The 25,668-nt window shown below is 42.7% G+C and overlaps 1 protein-coding gene across 4 annotated transcripts in view; it reads left to right on the top strand.

Annotated features, from left to right (window-relative positions):
• Positions 1 to 20,737, top strand: part of jp (junctophilin) — a 78,976-nt gene extending 58,239 nt beyond the window's left edge. The window contains exons 3-12 of one of the 4 annotated variants that reach the window (XM_080265360.1): positions 349 to 524; positions 1,799 to 1,906; positions 3,881 to 4,054; positions 7,206 to 7,364; positions 8,274 to 8,449; positions 9,668 to 9,786; positions 10,646 to 11,550; positions 12,123 to 12,317; positions 13,363 to 13,625; positions 19,930 to 20,737. In XM_080265360.1, the coding sequence (XP_080121486.1) occupies positions 349 to 524; positions 1,799 to 1,906; positions 3,881 to 4,054; positions 7,206 to 7,364; positions 8,274 to 8,449; positions 9,668 to 9,786; positions 10,646 to 11,550; positions 12,123 to 12,317; positions 13,363 to 13,449 (2,099 nt within the window). In that variant the 3' untranslated portion in view covers positions 13,450 to 13,625; positions 19,930 to 20,737. The remainder of the gene's footprint in view (positions 1 to 348; positions 525 to 1,798; positions 1,907 to 3,880; positions 4,055 to 7,205; positions 7,365 to 8,273; positions 8,450 to 9,667; positions 9,787 to 10,645; positions 11,551 to 12,122; positions 12,318 to 13,362; positions 13,626 to 19,929) is intronic. The other 3 variants (XM_080265362.1, XM_080265361.1, XM_080265363.1) reach the window with 3 other exon arrangements.
• The last annotated feature ends 4,931 nt before the right edge of the window (positions 20,738 to 25,668 follow it).

The following is a 25,668-nucleotide window of genomic DNA, read 5'->3' as shown; positions in this document are numbered from 1 at the left end:
TTGGTCCTTTTACCGACTCAGAGGATTGAATATGAACAAATAAACAAGAATAAAACAGAAGCTTTTGCGTTTTTCTTTTTGTGTATGTATGTAGCGGAAAATTTAAACGCAATATATGAATTTTTCGCTTCTTTTTATGTAAAAGTGTTTAGATAGAGGAGAAAAAATGCAGGTAAAATGATGTATGGCCCTTTTGTTAATGTGAGTTTGATAATTGGGTCTATGTCCATAGTAACTGTATAGCCCTGATCTACACCCATCCTCCTTTTTAACCATTTTCCACCATTTTTTTCACCTTTCTTCATTTTTCACGATCCCTAATCCCTCCTTCGTCCTCTCCTCCACCAGGCACGTACAAGGGCCAGTGGCTGCGCGGGCTACGGCACGGGTACGGCGTTCGGACGTCGGCGCAGTTCAGCCAGGCGTCGGTGAGTCGACCCCGGGCGGCGCTCAACAGCCGAGGCTCCACCACCTCCCTGCGATCCGACGGGGCAGGAGATCCGCTGGCCGACAGGGACAGGAAGGTGAGGGATGGATAGGTGGACGGATAGATAGGTTGAGTGAATGATTGATAGACTGATAGATTGATTGATAGATAAATAGATAGAATGGAGAGACAGAGATGAGATATATATTAATAAGAGTGAGTGAGAGAGAGAGAGAGAGAGAGAGAGAGAGAGAGAGAGAGAGAGAGAGAGAGAGAGAGAGAGCTATCCCACCCCAACCCTTCTCAGTTGCATAAGAACGTGGGCAAAATGTGGATGTTTGAGTGTGTGTCGCCCAGGAAGCCCTCGCCAGAACGCTACATGTATACTAGAAAGGTACGTTGAACTTATCATAATAGTATACTGTATATATGAAGATAAAGTGCATTACAAGTTTAGGTACAAACTACATGCCATTATATGCTGGTAAATAGAAGACGTGATCTGGTGCAAAAGTCTTGGTACAATCACCTAAAGTTCGCGCAATAGTTTTAGTTCAGTAGTAGAGTCCGTACAAAAGTTTTAGTACTTAATTCAGCTCCTAAAGTCCAGTCGTCTCACGTGCCACTCTCATCACTTCATAAATGTTTGAATGAGATGTTTGGTGGTAATGTGCGCCTCTGTCCACCTCATTCCAGCGTCTATCACTCGAGAGGCGAAAGAAAGGCTTGTGTAACACCTCGATATAGTGATAGAAAAATGAGGTGAAGGTGTATAGGAGGAAGTGTAGGATAGATTGACTCAAGGAAGTGGAGGGTGGATTGACTCAAGGAAGTGTAGGGAAGGTTGGCTTAAGGAAGTGGAGGGTAGATTGACTCAAGGAAGTATGGGGTAGACCGACTCAAGGAAGTGGAGGGTAGACTGACTCAAGGAAGTGTAGGGTAGGCTGACTCAAGGCAGTGTAGGGTAGGCTGACTCAAGGCAGTGTAGGGTAGGCTGACTCAAGGCAGTGTAGGGTAGGCTGACTCAAGGAAGTGGAGGGTAGACTGACTCAAGGAAGTGGGAGGTAGACTGACTCAGGGAAGTTTAGGGTAGACTGACTCATGGAAGTGGAGGGTGGATTGACTCAAGGAAGTGTAGGGTAGGTTGGCTTAAGGAAGTGGAGGGTAAATTGGCCCAAGGAAGTGGAAGGTAGAAGAAGACAAGAAGGTGGATGGATGGGACAGATGAGTGCACGAGACAGCAAAGTCTGAAAAGTTGAGAGAGAGAGAGAGAGAGAGAGAGAGAGAGAGAGAGAGAGAGAGAGAGAGAGAGAGGCAGGCACGTAACAATGGCTGCGCTTCTACTTATCCGAAACTCCCACGTCATCGCAGGTGGACGACGGGCGGGGTGGGTTCGTGCTGCGTGCGAGGAGTGATGAAATTCCGAGAAGGCGGGGCAGCCTGGTGGAGCGGCCTTCCAATATCAAGAGTGTGTTTAAGGTCAGTACATGCACGTACACGCACACGCCTCTACATGAACCCCTTTTGTGCACACGCAGTCTCACGCACATGCACCGTTTATGCACTCTCACATGCACATAAACTCACACTTAGTTTTCTGGGGCACACGCAGACGCACGCACACAAGCCAGCAGCAGCAATAGTACACGCACACTTACACACACACACACTCACTCACGCACATTTGTTATTTAATGCTTTTTAATGTTTTTATTTTTTACTTCTTCACCACCAGACGCCTCCTGAGTTACCTGAAATGGATGTCGTAACAGGAATAAAAATAAAACCATACAGGTAATACGTCCTTGTACTGAAGTGATTAGCTCTTGAAAGGACAGGTAATTATGTATATGTACCTGAAGATAGCCCCTACCATTTAAACTGTGGATACTATTTGATCTCTGTTATTAGTCATCTCCATAATAATAATAATAATAATAATAATAACAGCAACAATAATAATAATGTTAGTAATAATAGCGGTAGCAGTAATAATAACCAACAACAATAATAATAGTAATAATAAACAGCAACAACAAAAACAGGAATAAAAACACAGTAGCAACATTAACAACAGTAATAATAACAGTAACAATAATTATAATAATCTTATTCTTAGTTTCTCAAGTTCATCCAAGGCAGTTACTAGTGCTCTGAACAAGTCTGCACCTTTACAAACAAGAATTTTGACATTCTTACAAGACAACCATCCCAGTGAAGACAGTAGCAGAAATTAAACTTACGAGACGTCCAGGTACCAAAGAGGTTAAAGGTGAATACAGGGATTGCTTATTCCTTGGGTACTGTGGTGTTTGAAGCGAGGGAAGGCGGCCAGACCATAGCAAACGATGAATTATGAACGACGTCCAGGTATTGAAGAAAATATGGAGATAAGTAGTCATTTGCCTCAGCCAGTGTGTTCAGATTTGCGCTTAACATATTGACAGAGTGTTTAAAATTGACGTCCATGCAAGTCCTGTATAAATGGGAAATACTGGTAGTGTAGTTCCAGTCCCAGGCTTAGCAGAATGTGGACCCAGTGGACTGCAGGACGAAGTTACCCGTCTTGTGCAGTTGACCATCCCTGTTTTGGTGGGAGGGGGAGTGAATTGAGGGATGTTTATATAACCAGGCAGATCCACCGCCCAGTCAAGTCGGTGCCACCACGTGAAGGCGTCTCTCTCCAGCAGGTGAAATAGAGTTGTAATATATAGCTTTTGTGAATATTTAGCTTAGTATACGGCTTAGCTTTTAAGGTTACGGCGAACTGCAGTGTTATAACTATGATGGTGTTAGCTGTAACTGGGTAGAAAGCTGAATGTGTTAATTTTTTATCCCCAGAGTTAGCGAGGAGCAGAAGTCCTTCATTCCTCGTGTCCTTTAGCTAGTGAGGAAATAAAGCTGATGTTTGCTGATGAAAGTTAGGTAGGATTTATATTCATAGCCTGTGTTTATTTTAGCAGATGAAACAGATGACATGATCAAGATTTAATTAGGCTGAAGGTAATCTGCGAATTAATTAAAACAGTCACAGTCGACTGTGCAAGGTCCATTAACCTATTTGTGCCCAGGGGTCATCAAGAACATGCAGAGTTGGGCATTTCCAAATCTAGGAGGAAGCTCCGGTGTTTTTGTGCCTGTGAGCTGCACGATATGAGCTGACCGGCGGAGGGTGGTATACTAACTACCCATACAGCAGAATCCCATGTGCAGCAATCCTGGTCAATAATGGGTTCAGGTCGACAATCACTGGTGTAAAGAGTAAGCAAGGTCTACGCTTTGGCAACTGAAAAGGCAGGTGCTTTGCTGCGATTATGAGCATTGGCAGACTGATTCCTGGTGTGTAAGCTTGACAATAGTACGTGTAGCAACAGGTGTTAGACTATCTTGATACCAGGGAAGTATTAGGTAGGGCACAAGAATGGCGGGAAGTAACGTGAAGTGGATCGGCAGGGACTGAAGATGAGGCGGCAACGCAGCACGGGCGACATCCAAACGGGGCGCACATCGGGGTCCATCCGCTCAACTGGGTCCTCAGTTTCGTGGATGTCGACGGACTCTGGACAGTCAGCGTATACAGTAGGCGACGTTCCGGACGAGGGCTCCAACGCCTCCTTCATCATCGAGGTAGGGTTGGTACGTGTAGTAGTCGCTGACGCTGCTGATGTAGATGTCTCCGCTCTAGCTCCCGCCACCAACGACGCTTCCGCAACAACAACAACAATGGCCGCCACAACACGAGCATTAGGCTAGCTTGGCAGAACAGATCTTGACAGCTGCAAGTTGGAGTAGATAGGCTTTTCTTGGAAGCTTGGAGGGTTAGGGATCGACACACAGATAGATAATGTAATTACCCACACAAGCAACACAGTAACACAATAGGGACTAAAACATGTAGTGGAATAATGAGTTACAAAGTTAAATCAGGGTAACTTCTTTCGTCACTTTAGTGGCAAGGATCATATAAGTTTAAATTCAGCCGTTTTCAAGATCCTGAGAAGACATATTGAAGAACAGTATCGATTTAGGATTATAACGCTAGTTTTGTTTGATACTAATATCAGTACAGTTATAAAGTCTGCTGGAAAATTATTGCAAAAGCAGGAGTTTCAAGTTAGCTTAACCATTGATTAATTTAGTTATTGTTATTCGTTATTTTCTAAGATTTTGATGACAGCAGTGATAAGTAGTTAAAGAATAAATCTCGCTTTATCACCACCACTCGAAACCATTTTTTCCTTAAAATTAGTAGGTAGGATCTAAGAACAGGAAAACACGGAAGTTGGAAAAGCTACTTAGTTTTTAACATTTGATTAAAGGAGAAGGGAAAATAGCAAGTCGGTTACTTTCTCTCCCTCTTTCTCACGCGCACACACATCAAGCTGGCTTCGCTTTTTGCTTCATAGCGTCTTCATATGTGTTTATGTTTGCGTGTCTGCTGAACTGGATGCACATTCTACTTTCTGATGCTTCTGTCTGCTTTGAATATATAGGCCGTTTGAATTTGTGTAGGTTCTTTACGTTAGTTCGAGTTATGAGTTTTGATGTCTGCTTTTTTTTTTTTTTTTTTCCGCTTTTCTCTGTCGTCTCGATTTGCATTTTTTTTTCTTTTAATGCCTGTTTCGAGACGGGTTATTCATTATGTGTAGCTTTTGTCTGTGTTTATCTTGAGCTATAACTTGTGTGTCTGGCACGAGATAGGCTGTGATTTTGCTGTGTTTTAAGTTACGGCAATTATTGTTTGTTTTAGCTTTTTTTTTTTTTTTTTTTCTGGCGTGTCATAGGGAGTTGTTGGTGTTTTAGATGTTTGTGTTTGTTTCTTTGTCCCAGTGTTTGCAGGTGTCTGTCTAGTTTTAGTTTATAGGGTGCGTTCTTGAGTGTTTAGGAAGCAGTTTATCACCTCTCCGTGACCTCATTTCTTTCACGATTTATTTTGGGACATAGCTGGTTAATATCCTCTTGTATGTTGTGCAGAGTATGACGATATTAGAATTATTTAACACGGAGGACAGCAAGGTATAATAAGCAGAATAAGTCACAAAGGAAAAAGTGTTAGGGAGCTTCCTTAACCGACGAGAATATTAGTTGCACTTTACCTAGATTTGAAAAAAGGCAAATATTACACTAGGGAGAGTATCAATGTGTAATATGCGGAATAATTCGGTAAAGAAGAGGTGTTATGCAGCTTTCTACCCTCTCGAGCATACGGTCATACCTTCTAAAATTTCACATAGAAAATGCGTAGTGGATATATCTACCATGTTGTAGTATATTGTAATGTCGTTGTTCTTATGTATAGTTGTGAATATACTTGCTTGGTGGCGGAGGTATGTTATTATAATGTGTTTGAGTATACCTGTAGATTCATTTTAATGCATGGAATGTGATGTGCTTAAATCTGGTATTTGTATGTTGATATATTCCCATCGAGTGGTATGTTAGGTTAGGTTTAGTGGAGTATGCCCTCAAATTCGTTAAAGCTTGCGGTATGGTATGCCCTTTTGATGATTTTAGTATACTTGTCCCTTCATGAAGATTTTGATATACCCGTGATATACTTTACTAATTTGAGGTATGTTATTATATCTGAGTGTACCCCTACACCTTTAACGGATATGAGTATACCCCTACACCTTTAACGGATATGTATGGTATGCTGGAAAGTATATCACTGAGGGAAAAGAATTAGTTGCTTCGTATACCTTGGGATATACTTACTAGCAGAGGGGTATGTGATATGAGTATACCCCTAGAATCTAATATAGTGTGAGTATGACTAATATATTAAGGAGATTTTAACATACTTCTCCCATCCCCAAGACGCTTTCTAGGTGATGGAGGTATGTTTGAGTATACCCTTAACAATTTTGAAGCTCGTCTTCTTTACCTAACACCCCATTTTCTAACAGGGCAACAATAGAGCGGTATCTGATGCATTGTTAGAGACGCACATGCTAGTTCTCATCCCTCTAATTTAGAAGAGAGAGCATTTTAGGTCACACATGTGTGCGGGTAACACTTGTGGTGGGTGTGTGTGTGTGTGTGAGAACCTCTCTCCCTCCGCATTTCTTGACTCCGCCCCTCTAAAAATTCAAATATAAAAAAAACAAAAAAACATGAACCTTGTATCTGCATGACATGAAGGGACAGTGGAATGGGATGTGAAGACTGAAGATCGTTTTTAATTTTGTGGTGAGTTTGTTCGTTCAAGTCCCGTAAGATGTCACTGCTACTAAACCCATCCTGATTTTCTCTCTCCCTCTCTCTCTCTCAACAAAGCACTATCCAAAGGCACACATTACTAATAAAGCCGAAATTGCTGTGGTACCAAACTGGTCTTTGGCTTATCCATCTTACCCTGTCGCACTACTACAATGTAATAATAATAATAATGGCTGCTAACTACGAATCCTGGTGTTAGTGGTGCTGCTTCTGCTAAGCAGTAAAAGTGATACCGGTAATAATAATAATAATAATAAATATCTATCTATTGCCAGACCCCATAATCCCGTAAGGGGTGGCCACAAACAAATCGCCTATGTCGCCCTGTCCCCAGCCATTTCACTGTCCTGCTCCCAGCTTACACCCCTCTCATGTGTACATGTGCAAGAAAACCAAAACCGTATCTTGTGGAAAATAGGATAAATGAGCGTGGTAAGTAATGACGAGGGTAAAATACGACACAAAATAGCCACCAGACCAACCCAGCCCGTACCACAAGCAAGAACATCCCCTTCACGCATCCCCCTAATCCCAGCCCCCTTTCCCCTCCCCCCAGGACGAGCAGCTGGACGCCTCGGTGGTGGAGAACTACATGGGCGAGTGGAAGAACGACAAGCGCACCGGGTTTGGCGTGTCGGAGAGGACGGATGGGCTTAAATACGAGGGAGAGTGGTATAATAACAAGAAGTATGGCTATGGCGTCACTACTTTTAAGGTGAGGGAGTGGTATTTTTTGGTATTTTCCGGATTTAGTGTGTGGTTTAAGATTTAAGGCATTTTTAGGTGGTTTTAAAATGACAAGTGGGAGGAAGTGTGGTATAATAACAAGAAGCATGGCTATGGTGTGACGAAGGTGAGGACGGGTATTTTTTAGGTGCATTCTGGTATTAGTGCGTAGTTTAGGATTTAAGGTATTTTAGGGTGCGTGTGAGGTACAAGTGGTATTAGAAGTGCTTTAAGGTGTCATGTGAGGTTTAAGTGGAATTCATGGGTGTCCGGCGGATTGACAGGCTCAGGTGCAAGGAAGTGAGGTACAGCAACAATTATTACGGCAATGGAGTCACTGCTGTTAGGGTGGGCGGTGGAAGGGTGTGGGTTTGTTAGTAATAATATGACTCCCTACACATCGGCTCTGAAGTGTGGCGACGAAACAAGCTATAAACAGTGGATCAGCACGTATGATTATTTTCCACACATTCTCTAGTGCCATATTTCACTGCCTCAGGGGAAGTGGACGAGTCGACAGCCCATTGAGACGAGAAGCGGGTAACCTACTGCTTAACGGAACGTAGTAATGTCTGTCTGTCTACGTTAATGTGCTACTCTAACCATTACTCCGTGTTGCAGGAGGAAATGAAAGAGGAAGAACGTGCTGATCACATGACAAAGACCCCATACCCCTTTCAATGCAGTTGATGGCCAAGTGTAGTCAGACTGGAAGGATCGATCAGAGTGGTAACCAGGGAGACTCATTCTTCCCTCATAGCGAAGGGTCACCGAAGTTAATGCAACCATGACTTAGTATTAAGCTGTTGGAGTGGACCAGCCCCGTCAGATGAAAACAGGCCAGCTGTAGTCGTGGAAATCCCAATCAAGTCAATCTAACCTTCATTCCGTGTTGCAGGACGGGACGAAAGAGGAAGGCAAGTACAAGAACAACGTGCTGATCACCTCCAACAAGAAGAAGCACGTGTTCCTCATCCGCTCGGCCAAGTTCAGGGAGCGCATCGAGGCGGCGGTGGCGGCGGCGCAGAGGGCAGCCAAGATTGCCATGCAGAAGGAGGACATTGCCATTTCTAGGTGAGGGACAGGAGGGGGGGAAGGGAGGGAAGGAGAGAAGGTAGTATGCATGTGTATAGGTCAGAATTCTGTACTGTGAAAAAGTGACCTTAACATCTGTGTAGCGGTACAGAAAAAGAGAATGTGTGTGTGTGTGTGTGTTGTGTGTGTTGTGTGTGTTGTGTGTGTGTTGTGTGTGTGTGTGTGTGTGTGTGTGTGTGTGTGTGTGTGTGTGTGTGTGTGTGTGTGTGTGTGTGTGTGTGTGTGTGTGTGTGTGTGTGTGTGTGTGTGTGTGTGTGTGTGTGTGTGTGTGTGTGTGTGTGTGTGTGTGTGTGTGTGTGTGTGAGAGAGAGAGAGCACCATGGGAGATAACTCAGAGGGTGACTTTTTGACATGTAAAAAGAGGACATCCCCATCTCTAGGTGAGGGGTGAAAGGAGGCGAAGATGGAAGAAGGGAAGATGGGAAAAAGGAACAGAAAAGATGGAAAGAAGTGACTGAAGAAATGGAGGGGTAGGGAAGCGAAGAGAAAGAAAAAAAAAAAAGTGACTAAGATTACCATGCAGAATTATGAAATTTTTATGTGGATTTAGAAGAGGGAAGAAGTTGGAGAGATAAAGGGTATGAGATTTGGAGGAGAGGAAGATTTAAAGGACAGCAAGTGTAGGGGAAAGAGGGTGAAGGAAAGAGAAAAAGGAGTAATTGGAAAGGAATGATATTAGATGGGGTACAGATGGAGGGCAGGGTGATTGTACTATAGAATTATGCATTTCACAAGGCTTTTCATTCCTTTCCCTGATTTTCACACGCCCCTCCGACCTCTCACACTATAATTCCTTTTCTGCCAAGTCAATGCACGTCCTGTCTCACATTTCCTCGACTTACCTCTCTGCCTCGCCATCTCCCACTTGTAACCCCTTCTTTGCCACATTCACTTGCCCACCTTTGCATCTCACACCCCACCCACTCCCTCTCCCCCTCCCCATCTGCCTCCCTACCTCTCAACCCCTTCCCTGCCGCTGCCTTTCTTGACCCCTTTACACGCCTCTTTCACCCTCATCTGTGCCTCTTTCACACTCCTCTGTGCCTCTTTCACCGTCTTCTGTGCCTCTCTCGCCCTCTTCTGTGTCCCTCTCACCCTCTTCTGTGCCTCTCTCGCCCTCTTCTGTGCCCCTCTCACCCTCTTCTCTGCCTTTCTCATCGTCTTCTGCGCCTCTCACCACCCCCTTTGCCCCTCCAGGACGGCCACAGCGCGAGGCAAGGCAGAGCAGGCAGACATCTCAGCAGTGCACGCCAGGGACGACTCAGACGTAGCCAGGATCTTTGCCAAGCAGTTTGCGCCGGACTTCCACCAGCCAGGTATGGGCATGGTAGGGTGGAGTACAGTAGAGTAGAGTAGGGCTGGGTTGGGTAGAGTACATGAAAGCAGGGCAGGGCAGGGATGGATAGAGTACATTAAGGCAGGGCAGGGCAGGGCAGGTTCGGGTAGGTTAGGACAAGGCAGTACTAGGTAGGACAGGCTTGGTTGGGTCGGGTTAGGTTTGGCTACATTCGATCAAGTTAGGTGCAATAAATAGCATGCATGGGGTGAGGGGAAGAGCTATAATGAAGGCTGTAGCCCCATCGTGTACGAGAGAAATTTTAAATCCATTTCAAAATACTGGTGTGGCGATGCAGTGAGTATGTATGTATTGTACTGGCCAGCTTTCACACGCTTCACAAGGGTAGGTAGGTCTACTATACACGTTCAAACCGTTTTGACGGTTCTGAAGTGCAACTCAGTTTTAGGGCTGATAATCAGCCCTTTTTGTTGCTAGAGAAGTGACTTTTTGTGGTTGTGGGGGGAGGTCCACCATTCACTCATTTGATGTATTCTAGGAAATCATTTACTTCACTGGATGATAACCATATAACCAAATGGCACCTGTTGGTCTAGTGGGTTAAGGCATACCAGTCTGGTGGGGTTTACATCCAAGGAGTGTTTGGGGTTTATTGCACACATAATGCCACACAGTTGCGAGAACGGCTGGTCACACTCATCTTAAATTTGGGGACTGAATAGCCTAGCCACGGGCCCCTTCGCTTCTGATGGGACAGAAGAGGAATAGGTGATAGATGTGGATAGAAGTGACCAGCATAGTTATAGATATGGAGGGTAAGGTAGTGTATATGTAATTGTGTTGTGTTGCCGTGAATAATGTGATGTGTTTTGGTGTAGGTGTGGAGCTACTGAAGGCGCAGCAGGCAGCACGTGGTCTGCAGGCTGACCTCAGCAAGCTGCCTCCTGCACGGCCTCGAGATGACACAGCGGTGGCGCGCACACAGTCCATGTACGTGCGAGGTGGGGCAGATGACTACATGGGGCGGGGTGATGCGGCACCAGAGGTGGACACAGGTCCCCGTGTGGACAACCAGGCCTACACCAACTACGGGGCGGTAGATGTGGCACCAGAGGAGATGGGAACATCCCGCCGCACCTCCGTCAACCCTGCACAGGCCCAGGGTGTCAATGGAGCGATGCAGGCGACAGAGTCAAAGGAGGCAATGATGGGCAATGCCTTGGAGCGTGGCCGCACGCCAGCCCGTGCCACCACCCGCGGTGCCGGTCCCAGACAACCCCAGGAGTATGGCTTCACCACAGGCACCATGAACGACCGGTTTGACCATTACAACCGGCCGGCCTCCCGTGCCTCCTCCAGAGACCGTTCAATGGACCGGTTTGCATCACGAGGCCAGACGCCAGTCCCGGTGCCGTCAGAGCTGATCAACCCACGGTCCCGTGCACCATCCACACAGCGATCCCCAGCGCAGGACTGGACCCCAGACTCCGGGGTGTACGAGGAGGAGGCTGCAGCCCCCGCTCCAGTCTCCCGCCTGTCCTCCCGCCCCGGCTCCATCATTGGCAGCGATGCCCCACCCCTCACTGGCAATGGATCGGTGGGGGGTGGATTCAGCACGCCCTACACCATCCCCGCCACACAACAGGAGGCTGAGGCGCTCCTGCGGCAGCGGGCGTGCGGCCAGGCCATCCCCTCCTGTCCCCCTACACCTGGCCAGGGCACAGTTAAGCGCACGGAGTCACTCTACATCAACCCCATCGTCAGGCGCCAGGCACAGGTCAAGGTGAGTCACAGAGCTCACATGGTCAAGAGGCTCACATGCACGTTCAACCACTCCTCTTCCCTCCTCCACTCTCGGACTCTTGTAATGTAACGTTTACTGTGTCATTACTGTACATTAATGAACAGTCTTTTCAGAATCGTACAAATAACGTTACTCCTCCTCTGCTTTTCACATTATTTGATAAATGATTCATGATTTTAAATTTAATACTCAACCCAACCAATTTAGCTTACCACACCCTATTCTACATTGCCTTACCCTATTTACTTGCCTCACCTCACCTCACCTCCCCCAACCTAATCCAGCCTACCATCACTTTCCTTAACCTCACCTCACCTAACCTAAAACCAAACCAACCCTAAGTTAACCTAAACTACTGTAATCTTATCCAGCCTGACAACTTAACCCCAGTTTACCATATTTAATCCAAACAACCTAATCTAAGCCAGTCAAGCAAAACATAGCCCAACCTAACCAAACACAACCTAATCCAGGCTGACTTTATCTAACCTCACCTTGTTCTTAACGCATCCTAACCTAACATACAATAACTTGGCCCATCGTTGTTTCAGGCTGCTCCCCCTGCGGCGGCACTCAAGAGGAAGAAGTCTCTACCAGAGGCGCAGCAGCTGCCGACGAACTTGATGCCGCGGGAGGAGGCGGCGGTGCTGAGCTCGGCGCAGCGACATCAGGTGCGGCGGCAGGCGGAGGAGAGGGAGCTGTACCGTGCCAACCCGCTCCTCTACCTCACCAGTCCAGCCGTACAGGTAGGCGCCAGATTTCTGTAGTTTTGTCATCTTTACCTGGCCTAGATTATCGTCCTTTTTCAGTTCGCATCACGTAGCAGTGGCAGAAAAAGACAAATGCAATGGCATTACATCTTTGCACTTCTTCGTGATTAGCATCATATTTTGTTCAAGTCCATTGTTATATCTCCGCATTCATCATGGAGAAATGGTAGCATTAGCGAAATTAAAGTGAAGAGTTTAGCCACACTGGAGGTTTCATAACGTCTCTTCCTCGGTTATTGAATTTACACATCACACCTAAAGAATTCTCTTGCACATTACTACTGCCGGCTGTGTCGATATTGTACAGATATACAAAACGTACACAAGTAAAGATAAGATGGAAAACAAATTGCCAAGTATGAGGCAGTACGGAATCTTGCGTGCCAAGGAAAATATGATCATTTGTTATACCTTGCCCTTGGTTAGGTTAGGTATGGCTCAGTTAGGGTAAGATATAGGAGGGTTGTTGTTAATGTGACCCAGGCCTGTCTGGACATGAATCCAGTTGACTGCAAGAAATCAGTCAGTTCAGCAGGGTGCTTCCAGACATCTTTTGTTGAGGTTATGTTGAAGGACTCTCTGTGTTCTGAAGGTGAAGTGCATGAGCTGAGTGTATTGTGGTGTGAAGGTGATGTAGGGAAATGCGAATTAGGGACAAACTTTATTTCTGGATGGTTTTGCCAGAGGTTCGTCATTAATGAAACCAATCTGGAATCAGATTTTGCCGCTGGCTTACTGTTTTTCTACATCACCTTCCAATAACTGTCCTAATGTTCTTTTGATAAGGGTAGACGTGGCTTGATTAGGTTAAGCGGGTTTAGTCAGGGTATATAAGGTTTGGTGTTAGACACGCATGATACTAGTCTAATGAAGATAGTTTTCTGTTTGACTAGTAGTTTTCTGTATGACAATTGTAGTTTTCTGTATGACTGTAGTATATACTGTATTGTATAAGATAAAGATTAGGTGAGTGCAAGATGAAGACAAGTGGTGTTGCTGATGTGTTGTTGATATGTTGCAGGACTGGTTCTCCCGGCAGCGGCTGGTGATGCTCATCCTCTTCCTTAACTTGTCGCTGGCACTCATGTTCTTCAAGCTGTTGTCGTAGCAGTGTGCGGCGCCGCGGTCCCGGCCGCTCGCGCCCCCGCCCGCGCCCGCGCAGCCCCGCCCTCAGGGAGTGCCAAAGCAGCAGCAGCAGCAGCCTGGGCGCCCCTGCATGCCGGCTGCAGCCCGTGCCTTCCTCAGCCTGCTCACGTGTGCTGTCAGAATCTCTATTTTGTTATGGTTCGTGCCACGTCCTGCCGCCCATGGCCAGTGTTCTCGGCGGCTTGGGACGCTTTCTACCACCTTTGTCGCTGTGATTTACCTTGAATATTACATCTCATCACCACTGTATTCTGTTTTATGCTATTTATATACTTTTCATACCGACATAAATTGCATAAATAACATACTGCAGAATATTTACGTGCCACATGCGGACTAAAACTGGCCTGGCAGAGGTGGTGGAAAGCATCCTTGACCAGCGAGAACGCGGGCCCAAGTGTGAGCCGTCCCTTTTTGTAGCGGAGGAGCGGAGCGGAGTGGCGGGAGGGGTGGGAGGGGTGGGGAGGGGTGTGGGGGCGGCTGACCCCCCCACCCCCGCCGGCAGGCTGCGGTGTGGAGGCTGCACTCTCTATCTCAGCTCTTTGTCCCTCGTGGAGTGTTCTGGCTGTGCCTCATCCCTGGCCACGGGGCCACTCACTGTACAGAGAATGTTTTGCTACCATGACGTCACGTGGTCTACTCGCCACAGTCGTCTGCATAATAGCCACTAGATTTTGTACCCACCTACCATTATATTTCTCAAATTCAGTACAGATTTCATACTAATGTGTACATTTCTAGTACAGTACTGGTTCATCGAGATTTTGTGTTACTGTGTAGTGTACCGATGCCTCACGTGTATACCAGAGGTCATATTGACTTCTGGGTGTAGAGGCCACAGTGTACAATACAGGTACAGTACAGGAGACCTCACTACACTACATTACACCACCACACCACCACACTACCACACCACCACACTGGTATTATCACGCAGCAGCCGCCACACACACCATGCCTGGGGGGACCTAATGCGCACACACACACACACACACACACATACACACAATCTCAGAAACAATACACACACCTCACACAAACAAGCATTTTTACACACACACACACACACACACACACACACACACACACACACACACACTCTTCAACTCTGCCCAACATTCGCACAAATCCAGTCTTCCCAGATCACTCCGTCAATTATAAATATCTAAGGAATATATGGTAGTCCGTACACTTTAGTCACCCCTATTTGACTAGCCCCACTATTTTCTCATTTAATAGAAAACGGCATAATAGTGTATAATAGCTTAGTCGGCTTTTTTTTTTTTTTTTTTTTTAACTTTTTTTTTGACATTGGTGGTTAAATTCCGAAGTATTTGACTAGAGCATAACAGTAAACACAGTGGTATGCGATAGGACTTCGGTTATTTAGAGGACAAGTACAATATATATTTATGAGTGTTCTGAATGACCGTCAAACTTTATCATATTTTCTCATTTTGGCACAAGTTTTCATGTATATAAACCCATTTTCCTCTAAATATCTACCTGTAACCAGTCTGCATACTTACATTCACAGTAATTCACATAATAATTCAGTTTTTGAGACTGTTTACACATGTCCAGAGGTGAAAGAATTTGAAAAGCCTTGGTAAGGGCTTGATGTGGATAAACTGCCGGAGATAATTTCCTTTAATTTTTAGAGCGAATTTACCCCTACTTTTCTAAGCCTTGGTAGAAAACTGAACTAAAACTTGCTAGAGTTCAAAGAAGTAGTATTTGTGTATTTCTTCCATTTATTTATTTGTTAAATATCTTTTTCAAAACGTCAGCTATAACATATAAAGTACGGGGACCTGAAGAGTTGTTAAAAATGTTCCTACACTTTTGACATGCAAGCAGGCCAAAATGTCTTGCCTTGACATATGGTAAATAGCCATCACAAGCCCAGTTTCTTCCACATATCCGTCTTTTATCGTTGTACGTTTGTAATTTTGGTAGAAATGAATAAAACAGCATTGAAGATTTAGTTGTTAAGGAGAGACGTTTTGTTGACTTAAAATTCAAGCAAAATGAAAAGCTTAAAGAAATTCACTTTCATCTCGCCATCAGTTATCACTCTGCTAGTTTAACTTTAAAGTATGTGCAAAAATTAAGCATGGAATGAGATATGTAAAAGATGAGACTGTTTACAGATTTGGAATTAAAGCAACCGGAAAGAGAGAGAGAGAGAAAAAAAAGAGACATTTATAGATTTGAAATCGAAGCGACCAGAGAGTACTAAAAAAAGTGTATAAGCAGACTAGCAAGTCCTAAACGATGGGGTGTAGTGAATAGCCGAAGTCCTGTTGTATTTTTCCCACGTTTTTCAGTGTAGATTTACGCTAGAGATGGCCCAGTTCTGTAATGTTATGTCCCGATTACATATATGTCCCACCACGGCACAGTTACAAAGGATACACCAACATGCTTTTACTCCACACGTCCTCCCAAGGCGGTTTTTGTATAATAAAAAATTGGAATAAGTAGATCTCTTTTTTGAAATTTTAGTGTCGGCGCTAACAGCTGCTTGGATATCTCATAATCATTATTTATTAGTAATTATTTATGACTTATTTATCACTCTAATCCTTGTTGACTGGCAGAGTAGAGACGGTGGGAGAAATCAAGAGTTTTTTAAAAATTTTGCCTATCAAACTCTTGATTTCAGCTCCTTGACACCAACGAAGCCTAGTTGTCTATGTTTCTTTTATTGACCATTTTTCTTTTTTTTTTTTGTAAGAAACTCCAATATACATTGGTCATAACCTTCATTATACCCGTAGTGACAAGTCTGTTAATATATGTGTCTGACTGAATCATTGTGGAAGATCTTCGCCCAAGTCTGTGAGTGCCTTTTTGCATGGGGGATTTTTTGTCCTGCATCGGGTGAAGGTTCTAAAAACTTGTTGTGGTGTTTTTTTTTTCTCAAGCTGGCTGTGTGTGCATATGGAATGGAAACTTTCTTTTTAGATTTATTTGAATGGAGGATTTAAAAAAAAAAAATTAATCTGAGTTGGCTTGAGTGGAAAGAGAACGTGAAATAAGTGGAGGAAAATGAAAGATCACAAAGTTAGGTAAACAGAACATAGCTGTTGCAAATTGACGTTTAAAATCATGAAATTTATCCAAGTGAGAGATAATGTATTGAGGATGAGTCAATATGTAAAAAAAAAAAAAAATAAATAAAAGCATGGGAAAAAATTACTGGAGCACGAGTTGGTTAGTATTACTACTCGCGATAGTTTTCAAGAGAGTGAGAGATGATAATAATTGTGTTCTGACCTATAAAAAAGAGGTGGTTTTTAAGGAAAGGAGAAAGTTTTTAAAGAAACTTCGAAGGAGGAAAGAAACTTCGAAGGAGGAGAGAAAATACTTTCAACATTTTTTATAATGAGAGCGGCACTTTGGTCTCCTCCCATTGGTTGGTTCGCATTGGAGAAGTTGCCGTCCTATTTCAATATTTTAATTGTTTATTTTACGTATGTACTTTTATTTTTTCCGTATCCAGCGTGAGTCTCACTCGCCCCCTCTCTCTCTTTTAGTGAAAGTAAGAAAAGTATACAAAGGGGAAAGTTAGAGAAAGGAAAAATTGGGTAGGAAGTTTGATAGACAGGAAGATTGTAGAAAAACAAGATTGGATAGAAAAGTGGACTATTGAGCTGATATTTCGAGAGTATGATAGAAAGCAGGAAGAAGGAATATAACAATGGAAGATTTGATAAAGAAATGAATGGACGATCTGATTAAAAAAAGAAAAAAAAAATCTGGAAAACTGAAAAGAGGAGAAAAATGAAAGTTTGAACTCAACAACGGGAAAACGAAAGACTGAACAGAAAAAGTGGATGAAGATAATGGAAAAGTAGTTACTATCGAAAGTGTAAAGTTGGGTACAAAACACAAAGTAGCTCCGATGAATTTGAGGTACGAGTGAATGGACATGTGGAAGGTTGGCCGCGCAGAAACAAGGACAGAAACACAGCTGATCGGACAGAAACACATAGACTGAAGAACGGATGGTTGATTGGATAATAGAATGGCTGGATTCAAGAACAGACAGGACGATACAAAATCGGATGATCGAACCGGAATATTGGTATATGAGTAACAGATGCTTAGGTTCAATAGCGAATGAATGAATACAATAGTAGGTGGTCAGATTGAAAAATGGATGGCCTTTTTTTGAAAAGCAGATGGTTGGATTCACGACTAGAAACCTGAATTAAAACATGGCTAGTCAGATAGAAGGGCAGATAATTGGATTTGAAAAAGGGCTGTTCATTTTAAATGAGTTTCTGGATTTAAACAGATGATCAGATTAAACCACAAGATCAAATTCAACAGAGAACTGGATTCAAGAGTGGCATCTTGAATACCGGATGGTTAGATCTGGCTTTACATATTGGATTGGGTTGGAAAAGAGGGATGGAATCAAGTAGTTGTAATGAAACACAAACAGTTCTACTGCAACTGCATAGTCTGTTCAACTGTTAGTTGAACTGAAAAATGAAGTCAGATTGCAGAGCAAAAGATCAGATGACGAATCAGGAATGGATGGTAGGACTCAACAAATTCAAGAATAGGTAAACTGAGAAATTCATGGTTGCATTCAAGAATGGATGGCGGGATGAAAGATTAGAAGGCGGGATTCAAGAACAGATGACTGGTTTCAGGAATGAGTGGTCAGCCAGAAAAGTGAACACAGTCACACGACAGGTTTTGAGAGATTGTTAATTCATTATTGTTGATATAATGACTTATGATACAGCATTTATATTACTATATCAAATATTTATCTGTTATACACCCTGAAATATCTGTTTATAAATGAAACTATGTAAATGAATCTTTACTAATGAAACTAGGTATGTATCGTATTAACGAAACTATCGTGGATCAGACATATCAGGTTTCACTGTTATATACCATTTAAAATTTGGGAATGCCATTCCTTCCTTATAACATATGTATATTTTAATTGCCATGTTACAGTGGCATTCAAATCTGCTGATGTTAATTAATATAATCTGTTCAAAACTTTTTTAAAGCAGTGGAGGGATTCTTGCAACGAGATATACTAGCTACTGTAAGCAGGTGTGAATGCATATACTTTCCCATATAGCAAGCCTTTTTTGTAAACATAAGTATTGAGACTTTTTACATTTTCAAGAGTTTTGGGGGCTTGTTTGTGGTCACTAGGGTTGGGAGAGGGGGCTGAAATTAGAGAAGCTTCAAGGGGACACCGAAAATAACTGCATCAGCAATTTGTCCCCAGGAGTAGCCAGGGTGGATTAAAAGATACTCTGTTGCTGCCAGATATATAAATATTTTTTGAAAGGGATTTTGAAGGATATATTAGTAAAATGGTGCAGTTATTCCCATGTCAACCCTGGAAGTTCTGGTCAGATAGCCAAACTTTTGTCGACTTGGAACAAATGCATGAACGTCACTACGATATAAAACGTAAAAAATAAAAAAATATTGTCCCATCACAATTGTTTTCACATTTTTTTTAAGGAGTCTTTGTTGAGATGAAGTGTTTCTAAATTAATGTTATATCACACACACCCGATACAGAGCTGCAAAGTATTTAAAAGTTTCCCTTCAGAAGTTTACGAAATCTCCAAACTCTTGTCCACGTTGCATAATTATAAATGTTTAGTTCATCACGAAGTTTTCTCAAAATAGCTTAACCCATATAAATATATATATATTACAAATAAAGTATATTTTCTAGAGGTTAGACTACAAATACAGCTAGTTCTTCTGTTATTTGTACTTTGGACTTTTTGAGGCAGTGTGTTGGAAGGATTTTTGAAGCAGGGGAATCCGTCACCGAGGCGTTCTGGGCCAACTTTATACTGTGTTTCTTTTGTTTTTCCAGCTAGGTTTCTACTATATATTACATTCGGTCTCTTCGCAAATAATAATAGTACGGTATTAATTTGTGCATTTTAGCATTTTTCAGCTCTGCAATCTTTATCAGATGCATTGACTTATGTTTCATCCTTCTCTCTTTTCCCCTACTCTACCGTTTCATCCGTCTCCGTCTTCCTACCTACATTATCGTCTTTTATATTGGCAGTTCTCCGATTTATCGCATCTCGGGACCGTCTTGATTTTATATCCGCGGTATTTCTCATCTGTTGCCCCATTTTTTCCCCCTTCATTTCTAGTTCTATCAATCTTTTGGAGCTGCTATATTCACTGCTTCATCTCATTACATTTTTAGCACATTTCGTGCTATTTTTTCATGTATGTGCGTTTTTATTGTATATTTTCCCTTAGTCTTACAGTCATTAGCATATTTAGCTATATTTCTGTCCTTTACACGTCTCTATATTTCTGTCCTTTACACGTCTCTATATTTCTGTCCTCTACACGTCTCTGTCTTCATGTCCCTCTTTTAGCTTACCATTCTCTCTCTCTCTTTCACCTCCTACAGTAAGAGTTGGCCCTCGAAAACCGTCATACCATTGGCAAGTCCAGTTTTTGAAGAGAATTAGAAACCTAGGTGAGAAGAATTTAAGCCTATTTAAAGTTAACTGAAGCTCATAATTTTGGAAGCGTATCAAAACATATTAGACTGATTATGAATGTTTTACAACTTTGTAAGAGGGATCTAAACCTCACTAAGAATTTGTAACCTTGTAGATGAGTAACATTTTAAAAATAATTTGAAACTTTAAAATATGAAGATTTTAAACCATTGCAAGAGAACTGAAACCTTTAGAAGAATGAAAATTTTGTTTAGGGTAATTGTAACCTGTAAAAGAAATTGTACCTTTTTGGGAACTGAAATTATTGGAAGAATTTAACCCTCTTATTTTAGAACTGAAACCTATATTAGAAGAGAAATTGAACGTTTCTAAGGGATATAACCCTTTTTGACGATCTAAACTTTTTATTTTTTGGTGGGGGGGGGACATTGGAAACCTCGATAAAAATTTTAAACGCTAAAAAGACATTCTTTTTCACAAAATTACACAAGAACAATTTAAACACTTATGAATAATTGAAACATCTACAAGAAATTAATAATAATATTTTAACGAAATGAAAACTACTTTTTAAAGGAGAATCGAAACCTTTTCATCTTTTCTTTTTTTTCTTGGTAAGAAGTGCAAAGCTTTTGAAGACCCACGGCTCTGTTCCTGACCTGACCTGACCTGACCGTGGCTTGGTACAGTGGAGGCTGTGTGTGTGACATTGTTAATAAAATGTTGTTCCTTAAAATAAAAACCAAAACACTACATCCCTTGTTTAATTGGCCAACATCATTATTAGCGGTACTGTCATCATTTTCGCTGTCGTCGTCGATAGTCATCATCATTATTATTACTCTCATCATCATCATCATCATCGTCGTTACTCTCATCACATTATGATCATTACTATCATCATGGACGTTAAGAAGTCACTGCATGATAGTATTGTGATCCCTACCCTAACGTATGCATGCCAGGCATGGACCTTGCAAGAGGGGAACAAGTCAATAGTGAGAGCAGTGGAAATGAGTTACTTGAGAGGAGCATGTGGAGTGACATGAAGGGACAGGTTGACGAATGAAGATGTGAAAGAACGTTGTGGGGTGGATGTGGATGTGGTTGAGAAGATTAGGAGAAATACACTGAGGTGGTTTGGAGATGTGGAGAGAATGGAAAATGAAAGACTGACCAAGAGGGTGTATGTAGGCGAGGTGGAGGGAGGGAGAGGGATGGGAAGACCGAGGATGAGGTGGAAGGATGGAGTTGAGAGGTATTTGAAGGAGGGGGGAGTGAGTTGGGGGGAGGGTAGTCAAATGATGGGTGACAGAGCGACTTGGAGGCGTTTTGTCTGCGGCCACCCTTTGCGGGATTAGGGCGTCGGGCTATAGATAGATACAGCAGATAGATCATCATCACCACTACGATCATCATAACTGTTACCACTATCATCATCGTTACTGTTATCATCGTCTTTATCAGCAAAATAATCATTATCGTTACCATCATCATCCACATTTGCTATTTAACCCTTCGCTCCGATGACGTAATTTGTTCTTGCTGCTGCCAAAGGATGTTATTCAACTTAGGGGAGCCTGGAAGCAGTGAAGGGGTTAATGATGGCTATATCTAATCCCTCTAGTTCCAAAAGTCTGTCCAAAGCTGAGTAAAATCGCCGAGTGAACGGAATAATAGAAAATGAGACCGTTCACCTTACTGGAACGGAGACTTTTTTCTTTGCCTTGTAGCTTAGTGGCCAATTAAGATGATGCTACTACGGCTCTACAAAGTTGCCTCCTTTCCATAGCACTGCTCTGTGACTACCATTAAATTCTAGTGTTTATTATTATAGCTCAGCATTCAAGATAAAGATGACAAGTGAACAAACAGGAAATGGTTTGGCGGTAGCAAGAGAAAATAACAGGCGCATCAGAGTCAAGGAAATGAATGGAGATCGTTTCTAACCCCAATCACTACCAGAGGTTTCCCCTTTGATGAATAAATATTCTGTTGAGAGGCCTAACTTGGAATAATGGCGTCATTGTACTGAAGTAGTTGACAAACAATACACAGTTTGGCTGTGAATTAGTAAATTTCTTCCTGACGAGCTTAAGCTTCAGTGTCATCTTGCTAATTACAGTAAAATAAATGCCATGTACCTGTTCGCAACAATAGACAAGCTTATCTGACCATTTTTTTTTTTTTCATCATGACTTTCAAAAAATCCATTTGAATGGAAGTAAAAGATGAAGGGATCTTGACCAAGGTAGCTCCAGAGGCTTCAGCACTTTAACCTGTCTTCTTTTTCCAGTCACACCTCAAGCAATATCATCCATGCACTTTAAATGTGTAGTCTATTGTATCTAAGTTTTTAAAGTGCTAATGATGTTCAAATAATTAGCAATATAATGTAATACTCCCGAGCATGCATTCACTAACGTTCGCATATGCTCCCGTGAGCGTAAGTTCATGCACTGGGACCTCTGTAGTAGAAGGCTTCAATAAACCCAACCTGCAATCACTACATGCCATAATGTCAAAGGAAGACAGGCAGTTGCATATGCTGAAATTGTTGTCCTCTATGGACTCCTGGTGGACACATTCGAACATTCATACAAGTTCGTTCATGTCTGATCATGCCCAACAGATACAAATCCACACACCGACAAAAACTACACAGCCTCGCCTTGTTAAAAGTGGGATATAAATAATCAATTACCTGACCTCAAGACAACTAACCACGTCAGATACTTGGATTTTTACACTGTCCAAGCATTTTCTTCCGTGGGTACGAATTTCCGATATGAGAGTTAACCAACCTCTTCACTTCGAACATGATGATGATGATGTGTTTCCTTGAAATGGTGACAGTTGCTGTATGTAAGGTGACTATGTCTGGCAAGAGACTCTTAACTCAGAAGCATGATAATGATGATAAGGAAGAGGAGGAGGAGGATAATGATGATGAGAATAACGATGATGGGGATGCGGTGTCCTTGGAATGATAATTGGTGTATCTAATCGTACAATCAATATATTTACAGGGCAGTGGTGCAAACTCCAGAGAACTTACCGAACCAGTTATTCCCTTCCACGGCTACCAAATTCTCATATGTATATATCAAACGTTGGCGTGAATATATAATGAATGTGACTCTGGTGGTGTCTGTGTGGGAGACTAATGAGACGGAGTGCGAGTGTTAGAGAGTGGCAAGAGTTGAGTTAGGTGGTAGGGGAGTGTCTGGCATCTGCCCGCCACTGTCCACCGCCCAAACCAGTTAATAGGTAACAGAGGTAGTTACCCTACGGCTGTGTGGTGGTGTGGCTGTGGTGAGTATGACACTGTACCCAGGATTCTGCACCCCTCCAAGGATTATAAAAATGGTATGGTCAAGGGGTGATCAAGCCCAATTTTGGGATGCCAGTGCCACCCTTGCCAACCTTCTGGCTATTTAATCTCGTCACCACTTGAGAGTTCACAACAGGTGTGTTTTACCCCAACTTGGTATGGTCAAGATGCGATCAAGCCGGGGTTGATGAGGTGTATGCAGAGATGATTACGTGTAGTGGAGAGAATGGAATGAAGTGCTTGTTGGAGATAAGAAAGAAGGCATATATATATATATATATATATATATATATATATATATATATATATATATATATATATATATATATATATATATATATAAGAAGGAACCAAAGGTAAGGGACCCGCATAATTGTTCCCTACAAGAAAAACCAAAAACAAGTAACAGCGAGCCGAATTCAAGATACGTTCATTTCGAGATGCCTGGACACACTGCAACTGAATGAATGGAGATCAAAGACAGCAGGAAATACAGAGGGAGACAGTTCCAGAGTTAACCTGCTGCATACATGAAGGACCGGGAAAAATGGTTAACTCTTGCATTACAGAGTTGAACAGAAAAAAGATGAGAGTTTGTTGACAGACCAGTGCTACGCGCCCGTCTCTTTGCAATATTACAATGAGCAGCCTGAACAGTTGCACTTAATGGAATTCCTATCTAACCTCTGAGCAATGACACCCATCCATCTTAGATTAAATAAAGTCATGTGTTGGAAAAAATAACAGAAAAGCATAATAGTATTGTAGGGGTCAACTGGATGTCGAGTGTACTGGGTAAAATATACTGAAGAGGATTCTAGGGAGACTCCTCACGAGAACACGATCCACAGAGCCTGAGGGCTAATTGTGTGTGTGTGTGTGTGTGTGTGTGTGTGTGTGTGTGTGTGTGTGTGTGTGTGTGTGTGTGTGTGTGTGTGTGTGTGTGTGTGTGTGTGTGTGTGTGTGTGTGTGTGTGTGTGTGCGGCCGATTGTATGTGTCCAAGTCTATGTGAATGTACGTTTATGTTTATGTGCATGTGGGTGTGTGTAGGTATGTGTATGTATGTATGTATGTATGTACGTATGCGTATGTAGTTACGTATGCGTGTGTGTGTGTACCATGACCTTTAACCTTGACTGAGTGCAGCAGAGTGTAAGATGACTCAACATTTACACCCACTTGTTGCTGGGTAGTAGGGTAAAATTCTCTCTCTCTCTCCCTCTCTCTCTCTCGTTCTTTTAATCTCATCTGCTTTCAAATTCTCGTGATGATGGGGTTTAATGTGTGTGTGTGTGTGTGTGTGTGTGTGTGTGTGTGTGTGTGTGTGTGTGTGTGTGTGTGTGTGTGTGTGTGTGTGTGTGTGTGTGTGTGTGTGTGTGTGTGTGTGTGTGTGTGTGGATGGACTGGTTAGGGTGAGAGACGAACCGGTCCCCCAGTCCACTACCAGTACCAGTCTATTCCTAACTTTTTTTTTTTTGTCTACCTCACTATCTACCTGTCCATACATCTATCCTTTGTACAGCCGGTCTATCTATCTATCTATCTATCTACCTCTTATAGGCGTTTTCAAACTGTCGGCCCATCTATCAAATTATCAATCCCTTATAGATGTCTTTAATTTGTCGATCTATTTATCTATCTATCCCTTAAAGGTGTTTTAAAATTGCTGGTCCACCTGTCTATCTACCTACCATTTATAGGTGTTTTTATATTTGTCCGTCTATCTATCTATCTACTTATTTATGTATCTATCAATAATCTAGTCCTTCAAGGTACCATAAGAGTAGGTGTTCGGGGCTAGGTTGTCCTCCGGGTGACACTGAGACTCGTATTCTCGCTCCCTAACACCTCTCCCTTAGCGATTTATTTTGCCTATTACACATTACTGTCCTCTCTGGTGCTTTTAAAATCATTCTTATACCACTATACTCAACCAAATAACGTGCAAGACAATAACAAGCTATAGCCCAAAGTAAATCACTAAGGAAAGGGTGCTACGAGGCTTTCTTAACGAACGAGGTATGGGGTTACATCAGCAAAAAGCCTCAAGTTCCATATTCTCTCTGGGTAAGAAAGCTCCCTAGCACCTCTTCCTTAACGATTTATTTTTGGATATGTATGCAGAGAATGGGGATGTTCAAAGGATTTGGAAAACACAGAATAGGACAGTAAGGTGTAATAAGGAAAATAAATCGCTTAGGATGAGGTGTTAGGGTGTTTTCTTAGCCGACGAGAATACGGGCTCAACATGTAAACCCTTATGCGGCACATACGATTTGAGCGCCTTAACCCACTAGGCCACCAGGCGCCTGAGGTACATACTGAGGGTCGCTGCATGTGTGGGTTTTT

Source organism: Coenobita brevimanus, chromosome 14 (genome assembly GCF_032717465.1).
Source record: "Coenobita brevimanus isolate Jiangsu-jjx chromosome 14, ASM3271746v2, whole genome shotgun sequence".
Classification (NCBI taxonomy): domain Eukaryota; kingdom Metazoa; phylum Arthropoda; class Malacostraca; order Decapoda; family Coenobitidae; genus Coenobita; species Coenobita brevimanus.
The sequence above is the reverse complement of the archived record's forward strand: the minus strand, read 5'-3'. Positions and strand labels throughout refer to the sequence as shown.